This window comes from Gambusia affinis, linkage group LG09 (genome assembly GCF_019740435.1).
Source record: "Gambusia affinis linkage group LG09, SWU_Gaff_1.0, whole genome shotgun sequence".
Classification (NCBI taxonomy): domain Eukaryota; kingdom Metazoa; phylum Chordata; class Actinopteri; order Cyprinodontiformes; family Poeciliidae; genus Gambusia; species Gambusia affinis.
In genome coordinates this window covers 4,811,178-4,824,094 of record NC_057876.1, presented here as the reverse complement: position 1 = coordinate 4,824,094, position 12,917 = coordinate 4,811,178, and the positions used below count along the sequence as shown (strand labels likewise).

The 12,917-nt window shown below is 39.9% G+C and overlaps 2 protein-coding genes across 4 annotated transcripts in view; one reads left to right on the top strand and one right to left on the bottom strand.

The window, feature by feature from the left end:
- The first annotated feature begins 5,352 nt into the window (after positions 1 to 5,352).
- hdac3 (histone deacetylase 3) lies at positions 5,353 to 10,965 on the top strand. Its single transcript, XM_044126197.1, has 15 exons — positions 5,353 to 5,542; positions 6,596 to 6,678; positions 6,753 to 6,895; positions 6,973 to 7,054; positions 7,505 to 7,561; positions 7,642 to 7,697; positions 7,776 to 7,909; positions 7,988 to 8,068; positions 8,143 to 8,216; positions 8,309 to 8,373; positions 8,453 to 8,542; positions 8,646 to 8,704; positions 8,990 to 9,069; positions 9,908 to 10,065; positions 10,153 to 10,965. Exons 1-15 carry the CDS (start codon positions 5,488 to 5,490, stop codon positions 10,220 to 10,222), a joined length of 1,287 nt encoding a protein of 428 aa, XP_043982132.1. The 5' UTR covers positions 5,353 to 5,487; the 3' UTR covers positions 10,223 to 10,965.
- myot (myotilin) overlaps positions 10,706 to 12,917 on the bottom strand; it is a 32,062-nt gene continuing 29,850 nt past the window's right edge. For all 3 annotated transcript variants that reach the window (XM_044126195.1, XM_044126196.1, XM_044126194.1), the window contains exon 18: positions 10,706 to 12,160. In XM_044126195.1, the coding sequence (XP_043982130.1) occupies positions 12,018 to 12,160 (143 nt within the window). In that variant the 3' untranslated portion in view covers positions 10,706 to 12,017. The remainder of the gene's footprint in view (positions 12,161 to 12,917) is intronic.

Below are 12,917 nucleotides of genomic sequence, written 5' to 3'. Positions count from 1 at the left end.
TAACCCTGGAAATGTACTGATATCCCTGAGATTTTTTTTTTCTTCTCACATTTGAACCACAAACTTCATTGTATTTCCTCTAAATTTCATATGAATGCAGAAAGCGGATCTGAACGTCAACAGTGCTAATACAAACCGTCGTCATACCGACACAGGTCAAGTTTCTCACTGCTCCAAAACATTCTTGACAAGAAGTCAAACTTTATTAGAAACATGGAGATTAAAACTGTTTTTCTGACACAGGGTTCTCACATCACTCTGGAGCTGATTATTGGTCGAGTCTTTGTCTTTTTTACTATTCATCTGTCCATCTGAATGGTGGTTATTTTCACTTCTTTCGATGTCTATTTGGATTTTATAAAGCATTTAAATCTATAATTTTCTGCACTTCTTCAAACCACGTCAAAGTTTGTCTGTCTGGAACGGCAGAGAGTGATGAATGATGTGGACATTATTTGCCACCAGTTTGTTTATACAATCAGTGACCGATTGCTATAACGCAGCTACATACAGTATAATTTATGATTTTTCCATTTGTAAGCATAATTTCTATCAAAAACAGCTGTGCTGTTCCACTCCACATACCTGTTGGACTAGATTTGTGGGGAATGCAGCTCCTCTCGGTTTAACGTAAGCCCACAATAAAGGACTGGACTCTTAAAGCGACGGCTTTCAAACTCGTAAAGACGATAAAGTAATGATGCTATTCTTCTTCTGTGAATATTTGTCTTTGTGCAGGTTTTCACACACTCCCCATGTTTACTTGACGCTCTTCTGAAGGGTCAGGGTTCAGTTGTGTTGTTCTGTCTTAACCTGAGCGCCAATTGGTCCTTTGTTCTTGGTGCGCCAACCTCACCAACCCCTTGAATTCTTTAGATTAAACTTTCTCTTCGTGTTTGATCTGTCCAGCTGTAATCCACCTCCTCTGTTTCTTCACCTCACATCCAAACCTCGTGGGCTGAGAAGCGGATCCCGCCGTCCCACTTTGGAAAGGAGTCCGGATTATTTTCTATAGTCTTAGTAAATCTGGAGGTTCCACTCCACATACCTGATGGATTAGATGTGTGTGGACTGCCGCTCCTCTCGGTTCAACTTAAGCCTGCTTCGCCCACAATAAGGTAAGCCGTAGTAGGGAGACCGACTAGAAATAACAGCGGTTCCACATGGAGCATAAGCCACGAAAAAGAGGAGAATTTTCCTCATTTAACCAGAATAAAACAACCAATGGTTTGACAAGAAAACCCAAACACTGGCCGTCTTTTTTTAACGAGTGAATAAAACTGTTTACGAGACAACAGAATGAGTTTGTCAAAGGTAAACTTAAAGTAGCAAGTGACGTTAACTTTTTATTCATTTGACCATATCTTCAAGAGATGAGTACACGGGGGTTTTAAGTTAACACCAAAGGAAGCTGGAAGAAGAAAAACACAGGAGTGGGGATTATTTCCCAGGGTGCTCAGCAGTAGGTTTTCGTGTCTCGTATTGCACCGTGAGGGAGTGTGTTACTTTGACCGGCGTCTTGTGGGTTTTTAAGGCAAATATTCAATTTAGATCAGTGGTGAATTTGCAAATGCTGCTACAATTGCATTTTTCATCCACAATTTGCTTAGGTTCCATTTAAACTTTATGTCTCTGAGCATAATTAATATTCATCAAAAAATTTGTTCATGCAAGTTGAGTCCAGAATTTCTAAATTAAAATCTGTAGTTACTTTTGATAATGTGAGTGAAATGTCACCTCAATTGCGACATTTAAACCAAAGTTATTTGGCTTAAATTTTAATACTAAGTTTAAAACAACTTGCAATTCAAGGCTAATGAGATGTGGGAACTTAAACAAATAATGTTTGTGCAACCTTTCTCTTGTTAAAGCCACTTGATCAATTTGAAATTCTGCGTTAAAACCAAAACAGTTTTCTTGTTGACTCTACTTGCATTTTCAGTAGGTCAGCCTCCATTTTCAAGTCAAACCACCTTCCATTGTTTTACAGTGCATTAGATGTAACCAGAAACATTCACATGAACCCCTAAGTAATTTTACAAATAAAGTTTGTTCCATCTTGTACCAATTTGAAATAAGGAAGGCCAACCCATCTGCTCTTGTTTTTTATGAGAAAGTGTGTTGGTAGTGCTGAGATTATCGTTGTTATTTTCATTATTTCCGTTCCAAGAACCTTTTTTATTGGTGCCAGTTGAATGAAATCGTAGCAAGACCTGTGTTATAAAAAAGAAAAACGTGGCCCTTTCCGCTTCCAGCAATTTCAGATAACTGAAAAATATGTGGAAGAAACTCGAGCTGCAGTGGTCCCTCAGTATTTTGGGGGTTTGGGGGCCGCCGTGAAAACTTGAGACCCCCTCTAAAAACTCTTACAATGGCTTATTCTAATAGTTCAAATATCAAATAGACCTTACTATGCATTATTGTGATGCAACAAATTCTGTTGCAAAGTTTGTCACCTCCAAAACTTTTGACTACAACTGTGTGTGTGTGTGTGCGTGGGTGTGTGTGTGTGTGTGTGTGCGTGTGCGTGTGTGGTTGTGTGTGTGTGTGTGTGTGTTTCAACAAGCTGACAGAGACAGAAGTTTGTCGGGAAAAATTAAACCCTGAGGCCAACACAAGCCAGCAAGGGATGAAGCTCCCACAGACGCACATTCATGGAATAATTGCCATGCAAATGATGATGATGATGATGATGATGATAATAATAATTTTTAAAAAACCCAGACAGGCGTCAAGAAGAACTCCTCACCTGCCTTTATATGACAGCAACCAAAACAGAAAGCTTCTGTTGACCAACATGCTGATGACGAGACGGATCGGAGCCGACCAATCCTGCGTGAATCAGCCGAAGGGAAACTTACAAGTTAGTTAGGAAAGTGTGTGCAAAACCCACGGGTTGTGTGCAGTGCTTGCCTGTGTTGAACTTACTGTCACCTATAAGGCCTATGATAAATAATGCATAAAGGTTGGAATCCAGAGAAGCCTCGCTGTCTTGCTGCAGGGGGAGAAACATCATGGAGAGGGGAGACGGACGACTGGAGGGGAAGCAAGTCGAAAAGTTTAACGAGATATTCCAGCGTCAGGCAGGCAGTCGGCAAGTCAGCACACGTCCTGTTCTGGGCGTCTGTCACCCCGACATCTTTGCTCATGAATGTCATCAACAGTTGCGAATTGATATACGGTACAGCTAACGCTTCTCAAAAATTTGACATGACATTTTGAATCGCTAGTGACATTTATTTTCATTTTCTGGTAGAAAAAAAATAAAATTAATGTATCATTTGTTTTTCCAGTGCTGTAATCTCACATTAAATAATTTTGTAAAACTCCCGACCTTTTTTATTTTGATCAAAATGCTTTATCATTTTGAGTTGTCCACTTTCTGTTTTCATTGACAAAACACAAAAAAACCAGACAACAGACTTTGAAGCTTAAAGTGTTTCTTTTTTTTTGTGAAGATTGCACTTTTTCCATCACCTCCCACGTGGAATATAATATCAGAAATGCTCCTGAATGGCTGGGCAATTTGGAGCTGTGCGCACAGGTGAGAAAATATGTTGTTTTGTTTTGTTTTTTAAACAAAAGCACAAAAAATACAGTTTTAAAAATTAGTAGTAATCAAAAATATGTATAAGCTCTGGTAAGATTTGCAGAGTTGGCATATTGTCACCTTTCAAAAATAATGGCCTACAAATTTTTATTATTTTTTTTCCGTAAAACACCTTTTGGGAAAAAAAAGGTGGTGTTTTTTCTCCCGCTTTTTTGCCAAAATGACTTTAATTGGAAAAAAAAAAAAGACTTGCGCCAACGTTTTAGGAAGGTGACGATATTTGTGGTTGTTTGTGTTGGAATGTTTGTCTGTGGAGACAGAAATACCAGACTGTCTTATTGTCTCACATATAATGTTTTTCTGTCTTCACCAGGACATTTTTCATTCATTTCTCTAGCCTGGCCCATATTCTAAACCTAACCACTACCAATACGTGTCTGACCCCAAACCTCAACCTAAATTCAGTTCAAAAGACGGCATACTCTTCGTGGATCCTCAAAACGTAGAATTTGTTGGGAAAATAGGCCTTTAAATGTTACACAAACCCACACACACACATTGTTGTTGTTGTTTAAAGGAAGGTGGATGGCTGGATGGAGGTGCAGGAAATGATGAGGCACATTCAGTCGTAATACCTCTGAAACACATTAAACTTTACGTCTTTTGGAGCATGTGTTGGTGTTTTATCTATTACATCTACCACAAAAACACAAACATGTCTGCCTGACCCCACATGTGCACTGCCTGGTTTCCATTATCACAGGTTCTGAAAAGGTTTTGCTGCTTTCTCTTCCCCAAAGAAATGTTTAAAGCTTCCCTTGAGGTTTTAGGTGGACGTTTGTCCCAAAAAATGATGACGTACTATATGACAATATGCATTTTGTTTGTAAATAAATTCTTTTGTATCTTTAATTCTGTAACAACAACAATTTATGTGTATCTTCTCTCAAACAATAAGTGTTGCCTAACAGTTTTTTTTCCAACACAACAAACTTTATTTTGAATTAAGAGCATTACATAAAATCTTTAACACAATATGAAGTAATACCTGCAGATTACACTGAATTCAAAACAATAATAGACAGCTTTTTATTTTTGCTATGTGAAAAAAAATTAAACCACAATTGCCATTACTGGTAATAGCATTTAATAATAATAATAATAATAATAATAATAATAATAATAATAATAATAATAATAATAATAATAATAATAATAATAATAATAATAATAATAACTGGTAATAGTCTTGCAGTCAACAAAATAAAGTACAAAAAAAGTGAAATACATAAAAAAAAAATACAAAAATACATTAAAAGCTACATGTGTAGCTTTTTTAGTTCTGAGGTACTGTTAAAGAATAAGTTTTTCCAAGTTTCTGACAGTTCTTCATAAATGTCCCAGAGTGTTTTCTTTACCTCATCAAGCCTCATCCTCAACTCCCCCACATCTCCGGTCATAGAAAGGTTGCTAATCATTTCTTTATAATAAACTTACTAATACTCTTTGCTAAATTTTATATTCATAAATGCAAATTTGCTAATGAAACACCTTGTTTTTCTTTTTTCATTAAAGATATGGGTCTATATATCAAATCAATAACAGACTCTACAAATGAAAAGGCTCAAAGGACAATCTCGATATGTACGTCTTTGCATGTTCTTATCTAACCACCCCTGGTCATATTGCTTGAATGTTGTATATTTCATTATGCTGTTTTGATGTATACTAATTTCATTTAAATAAAGTTCATTGGAAAAAAAATAAAAATAAATCTCCGGTCCTCACCGTCCCCTAGTGATGACGCATACTCCTTCGGGTTTGCGCCTGCGCAATCGTGTTTACGGCTAGCTGCTACCTGCTAGAAAGATGCGGCAGTCACAGCTGCAGAGGCAGGAGTAATACTTCACATCAACACAGAACTCAGCACCTTCGTCATGACCAACAGGACATCTTATTTTTATGACCCGGATGTGGGCAACTTTCACTACGGTCAGTCAGTCGTTGCGTCCTGGAACCGGGATGGGGCTGATGCTGCTAGCTAGCTTCATGCTAACACCTCCACTATTAACATGTTTTGTGTTTTCTTTTTATTTATTGAGTGTAAAGTCTGAGAATAGCGGGGTTTACTGTGCATTAAAATGCTTTTGCGCGTATACATTTTGCTGTTAACGCAACCATAGAATTGAACTCTATGATTAGCCTAATAGCGTTTCTTTCCTATTTCTGAAAACATTCCCAATGGAACAATATTATTTTATTTTTTATTTTTGATAAATAAATGCTACGATAGAATAAAGAGTAATATATCTTCCATAACTCCTCACACACACTTTAGGGGCAACAAAAAAATTCAAACATTCTGTAGTAGGCTATGTTTAAAAGCTTTTTATTGTCATTTGCTGATTAAAACGTGCGCTAAGCATTCTGTTTATGACACTAAACAGTGAAAACAAAAAATGCTTCAATTAGACCAGAAAAACACAACTTTGTAATTTATTAATGCCTGAAATTATCAGCCAAAAAAACGGAAGGTGTTTAAAGATGGAGAGGTGCTTATTGTTTTTGATTTTTTTAATATTTAATTTCTACTTAATTTCATATGTAAAGCAAAGTCACTGAGACTGGAGGAGTATTTTTTGTTGTTCTGTCAGGTGTGAGACATTTCAAAACAAAAGATGTTATATTTCAGTTTACTTTGTTCCTGCCATAGAACGTAGGATACTATTTGACGTTTTTAATAGCAGTAATAAATTGTATAATATTGAATTGAAAGAGTCTTTTTTTATATATAGTTAAGTTATATTGTTTTTATTTGGTGCAGGAAATGTTTGAAATCTTGAATTTTACTGTGGGAAAAGTTTACAAATCCTGCATGTAATGTGAGTTTAACTTTCTCAGATGCCTGGCAGGAAATATTGCACTTTTCACACAATATAAAAATGTTTCGCGAGGTAATATCATTTGAGTGCCTCTCCTGGGAACTTTGAAATGAACTTCTTGCAGATTTATTCTGTTTTTTTGATGTCTAAATGTCCTTCCCAGGTGCTGGCCACCCCATGAAGCCTCACCGTCTGTCCCTGACTCACAGCCTGGTGTTGCACTACGGCCTCTACAAGAAGATGATGGTAAGCGGCCGTGGAGCTCCACCTTGGAACGTTTTTAGCATCACCTAACGTTCCCGTCTCCCGCCTCCGCTCAGGTCTTCAAGCCCTACAAAGCTTCGCAGCACGACATGTGCCGCTTCCACTCCGAGGACTACATCGACTTCCTGCAGAAGGTCAGCCCCAACAACATGCAGGGCTTCACCAAGAGCCTCAACACGTTCAACGTGGGAGACGACTGGTGGGTGCCGCGCCTCGCTACCTCCTCTCTGCGTCGCTGCTCCTGTCGCCTGATTGGCTCCGGCCCGTGTGTTTCAGTCCCGTGTTTCCAGGTCTGTTTGAGTTCTGCTCCAGATACACAGGAGCGTCTTTACAGGGAGCAACGCAGCTCAACCACAAGGTAACACACACACACACACACACACACACACACTACATATATCTGAAGAAGCTTGTTATTGCTGGCTTGTTTTGTTAGTAACCACATCAAAACTCTCATTTCATTGGTCCAATAACTGTCCTCTATTTTGCCATAAAGGACAATCTGTAATTGTGGTGAAATCTGTAATGTCACCACTAGATGTCAGCAAATCTTCCACTTCCTCTGACTCATTATGCTAATTATAGCATGTAGCTGCTGTTGTGTCTGCACTAGATGAGCTTTAAGTCATTACTCTCTAGTAATATTGACTATATTTCGACTTTATTCTCATGCCAGTTTATTCTTGCAATACTATGACTATATTCTTCGCCATTTAGTTTTTTTTTTTATTTCTGAGTATGGCCCCATTGTACTGGTCTGCTTTGACCATGACATGAATTCAAAGCTAATTCTTTTGACTTTTTCCAGATTTGTGACATCGCCATCAACTGGGCAGGAGGTTTGCATCATGCCAAAAAGTTTGAGGTCAGAACAGACTTTCCCATCCCCTTTTGATCCGGGTCCATGCGAGTCGGACCCCTAACACGTCTCTGCTGTGTTCGTAGGCTTCGGGGTTCTGCTACGTAAATGACATCGTCATCAGCATACTGGAGCTTCTCAAGTACGATCCGCTTGTTACCCGTTGGCCGTGCCGCACGCGTTTCGCCGTCCACCTTTGTAATTCGCCGTTGTCTTTCAGGTACCACCCCAGGGTTCTGTACATCGACATCGACATTCACCACGGCGACGGCGTCCAGGAGGCCTTTTACCTGACGGACCGCGTCATGACCGTGTCCTTCCACAAGTACGGCAACTACTTCTTCCCCGGCACGGGTAAGCGGCCGCTTAAAGTTCCCGTCTAGCTTTGGTTTGTGATACGCACGTCGACGCCACGTTTGTTTTGTATCGCAGGCGACATGTACGAGGTGGGAGCAGAGAGCGGCCGCTACTACTGCCTCAACGTCCCCCTCAGAGACGGCATCGACGACCAGAGTGAGTCCGAACAACCAACAGTGACAAACATCGTCCTTAAGGGTGTGTGTTTTATGTATGTGTGTGTGTTTCAGGCTACAGGCAGCTGTTCCAGCCGGTTATCAAGCAGGTGGTGGATTATTACCAGCCCACCTGCATCGTCCTGCAGGTCAGTTTGTTGTTGAGGTGGATCTGTGTGTGTGTGTGTGTGTGTGTGCGTGTGTGTGTGTGTGTTAAAGCGAGGGTAGTTTGTGTTTGCAGTGTGGAGCAGATTCCCTGGGCTGCGACAGGCTGGGCTGCTTCAACCTCAGCATTCGGGGACACGGGTGAGTCGGCCGAGTCGAACGGCGGCAAGTCGGTCGCCGTCGTTGGACTCACTGAGGCGCGTTCACCTGTGTCTTTCAGCGAGTGTGTGGAGTTTGTGAAAAGTTTCAAGATCCCTCTGCTGGTCCTCGGAGGAGGAGGATACACGGTGAGGAACGTGGCTCGCTGCTGGTGAGTGGAGAACAACAGAGAGACGGAAATCCTCAGATTGTTTTTTTTTTTTTTTTTTTGGAAAAGTCCGTCTTGGGTGATGAAATTGGTTTCTGTCATCTAGGACTTTTGAAACGTCTCTGTTGTTGGAGGAATCCATCAGTGATGAGCTGCCTTATAGCGGTGAGCTTGTACAGAATTCCCTTTCTGATCTTTAGTCTGTAGCGCCATCTATTGGCAGATCACTGAATTAGAATATGATCGGAAAGCCCATTTCCCACTTCCAGGTAATAAAAATACGACATTTAGAGTTAGAATATTCCATCAGTCATTAAAGAAAGAATATTTACTACAGAGACGTGAGCTTAATGAAAAGTATGTTTAAAGGTTATTTTCAAAAGTTCTTTGAATCTGACAAAGTGGCCTCGTTGAATTTTTTGTTTCTAATTTTCCTTTTGGCTCCTGCAGAATATTTTGAGTACTTTGCTCCTGACTTCACGCTGCATCCTGATGTCAGCACCAGGATAGAAAACCAGAACTCCAGACAGGTTAAACATTGTCCCAGTTTTCACTGTTTGTTTTTGTTTCTTCATTGAATTTACGGTGAGATATCAAATTATAGACTTTAACAAATCCTTCTGTCCGTACACAGTTAAAGTTATGGACTATTTTAGCCTTGTCCAACTCTAAATGCAAATTAGTAAGTCGTTTTGTTTCTGGGCTTTCCCCCCCTATTTCTTCTGAATAATAATAATAAATAAAAAAATCTCAAGTTAATAATTCAATAAACTAATTTCTTTTTTGCAAGTCGTTTTGGTGTTGATAATCAGTATCATCGTTTATTATCCCTGTGAAAACTCTCAAGAGTTGTCTACAGCAGAGCTGGGCAAGAAATTCATTTCCTCAATTATATTTTAGGAAAGATTTTTCATTTATTATTTTTGCATTATAGGAGACAAGAACGTGAGGGGGGAAAAAAAATAAAAAATGAAAATCTGAGATTTTAATTTTAAGCTCTCGTCCAGAACTTGTCAATAGCAGTGATGTTTTTTTATCTTGATCCAGCTGCCAGCACAGTGGTCAAATTTTTTGATTTCATTTACTAATCCATTAATTTAAATGTTTATTGATTTTCAACTTAAATCTGTTCTAAATCTTGCAATCCTAATGAGAAATTTGGCGTTGCAATAATTGAGCAACACTGAGAGAAAACTGTGATCATGATGAAATGAGCTTGAGGTCTCACCTCGTTGGCACAAACAAAATAAAAGGAACTGAATAGATTTGACTGCTTCTGCTGGCTGAGTTTTGGAGCTTCACCTTGTTTATTGTTTAGTAAAAACCAGATCAAGTGTCACGTCGTCACCGTTTTGCGTGTCGCTGCAGTACCTGGAGCAGATCCGTCAAACCGTGTTTGAGAACCTGAAGATGCTGAACCACGCGCCGAGCGTCCAGATCCACGACGTTCCCTCCGACATACTGAGCTACGAGCGCAACGACGAGCCCGACCCCGACGAGAGGGGAGCCGAGGAAAACTACACCCGGTGGGTTTGTAGCTGGAGCAACGAGGCAGCAGGCGCTTTCGTGTGAGGATTTTTGTGAACATCTAGATTTTTTTATGACTTCTACAGGCCTGAAGCCGCGAATGAGTTTTACGACGGCGACCAAGACAACGACAAAGAAAGCGACGTTGAGATCTGAGACTAGATGCAGTTTGGACAGAGCTGACAGTTTTTCCTTTGTCATTGGAAGAAGTTTTTTATGGATTTTGACATTTTTCCTGTTTCATTTTGTCTCTAATAGTGATAAACGTTTGTAGTTTTCTATCAGACTCCTGCATTTCAGAAGCAAACGTTCACAACCAACCAAGATTTATGCTGCTGGACCGGCGCCAGTCCAGCCAACAACCGTTCTCTGCCTTTCTAGACCTTCTGTTTAACGTCGTCACATTTTGAAAAATGTGTAAACTGAATGATTTAAGATGGAAATGTTCACATGAGAAACTGTAGCCAGCTTTGAGTTAAAAGGAAACACTTTGCATCATGTCCCTCCTGCAGTGTGAAATCCACCCATGTGAGTTTTGATAGTTTGGTTTTATTAATAAAAACTGAATCTGTGCTTGTGTCTGCAAGGTTATATGTTCACCCACCACTAGATGGCGACAAAACACACAAAAAGACAAGCTCAGAGTTCAACTTTATTACTAATTTCTCCTGTAATATCACAATCAGTACCTACAAACACACTTCTTACAGTTCAAAATATTTAAAAATGTAACTGTGGGCACTTTCTGAACAACACACCGCTGCAATTCAATGAACACAGCAAGTACTAAACAGCTACTTGTGTATATTTAGCAAAACATTATCAGTGTAGGCCAGACGTAAACCATAAAATGCAGATTTATTCCTTAAGGTTTTGATTTCAACTTTCTGTGGAGATTTTTTTTAAAAAAAAAGTTAGTTGTGTGATCTTCTCTTGCATGCATCTTCAGTCAAAAATAAAATGCAACAAGCTCCTGGCTGGCAGCAAGCAAATCAATATAAGAACGCAAGTTTAAATCAACCTCTGTTGGCTGGTATGATGATACCCATTTATCAAGATTCAGAACCAAAGACGAGTCAATGCAGGAGGGGAAACGTGTTCTCTACTGTAATCAAGCTTAAGACAGCTTCTCTGTACTGCAGATGTGATCACATGTAAACATAGAGGTCGCGACCTTTGCTCTAAGTGCAGCTTGGTATCAGAATAGCAGCCTTTCTTTTTTTTTTTATTCAGCCATCTGTAAACCAAGATGATACTTCTCAAATTTAAATAAAACCACATTTAAAAAAAACAAACAGAAATAAATTCAGGATGAGACAACAGCAGCAAATGTCAGTTTTTTCCCTAAATATCTTAGAAGCAGCTGAACTTTGATTTCTGGGACTAAAACGTTTGTGGAGTTTAAAGTGCAGTGTTGCAGAAAGAGTGGTTGAGCTCTTTGGTTTCCAACTCTCACTCCAAAGCACTGTTCTATGTTCTGGTACTGGTTGGACTCCACCTGCCTTTAAAATACACCTTTACACAGAGCAGTGCTGTTTCTATATTCTACGTTTTTAGAAGCAAACTGCACATAAAGCATGTCGCCCAGGAAAGCAGCACCGAGGCTGGAGCTGCAGGGCTGGAGCTGCATGCCAACCCTGCACAGTTCTAATAATACCGACCCAGAAGCTGCATTCTGCTGACAGCAGACAGGACAGAATGACTTAAAGCTGTTCCGTAACAAACAGCAGCTGATTATGGGAGCTGAATTCAAGCAACTTTTTCCTCAAAGTTGTTTTGATGGAGTCTGAAATGTCAGGCAAGTCCAACAACAAGAAAGCAGCTGTGGGCATCATGAAACCTCTGATGTGTGGAGAAGTTCAGAAATTAAAAAACAAAAATGGTCAGTCTTGTGTGATGCTGATCTGGCTCCAGAGGTTCCGGTCCAGTTGTGCAGGTGTGACTGAAGGCTCTACAGCTCTTCGCTCTCGTACAGCGGAGCCGTGTGCTGAGCGGGGCTCTCCGCCGTCAGGGCAGGAACGTGGCTCAGAGACGACAGCAGCTTCAGGGTCTTGGAGGCAGGGGGAGCCGTTTTCAAGGCTGGGGTTGAGCGAGCTGGAAGAGAGAAAACATGACTGATTGAAACTCGGATAAAAAAAATAAAAGTAATTCATTGCAGCCAACAATGCTGAATTATTACACCGAATTATTTCACGTGAAAAGTGCAGCAGATCCCACCCGGGGAGCCACAGGTCTTCATGGTGACTGGACACGGGCTGAAGATTCTTCTCATGCCACGTGTCTGAAAATAACTCCTGCCCAGTGCAGAGCGGCAGGAACGGCTCACTGCCAGATAACAGCAGGTCCACACAGGAACAATGGCTCTGGGTCACTCTTAGGATTCCCAGGTTAAACAAGATTTAACGCATGTTGATACAGAAAAGCAAAAGCTTCACTTTTCTCTTCAGCTTCAGGTTAAAAACATTGCAGCTTTGAATAGCCAACGGTTTTCTTCACTCAGCAAGAACTTCCACACCACAGTTAAAGCCGGAGCAGACAGCCTGTCCCTAAAACTAACCTTAGTACACGATACATTTTAGTATTTATGAGATTTTTCTAAGTCACAAGAAGAAAGTTGTAAAATGAAAACAATTTTGGAGAAAAGGAAAAATATCAGTTCACATGAAGTAAAAAGCAATTTTATAAAAAGTTTGTAGTGTATGAGTCAAAAAGAATTTCAATGTAAATGTATGAGGAAAAGTTTGTAATTTACAAGAAACAAAGTTCAGAATGTAAGTGAAAAAGAGCTTTGAACAAACAATTTCCCTTTAAAACAACTTCATCTCAATTTCACGACTCACCGTCTTGTAAT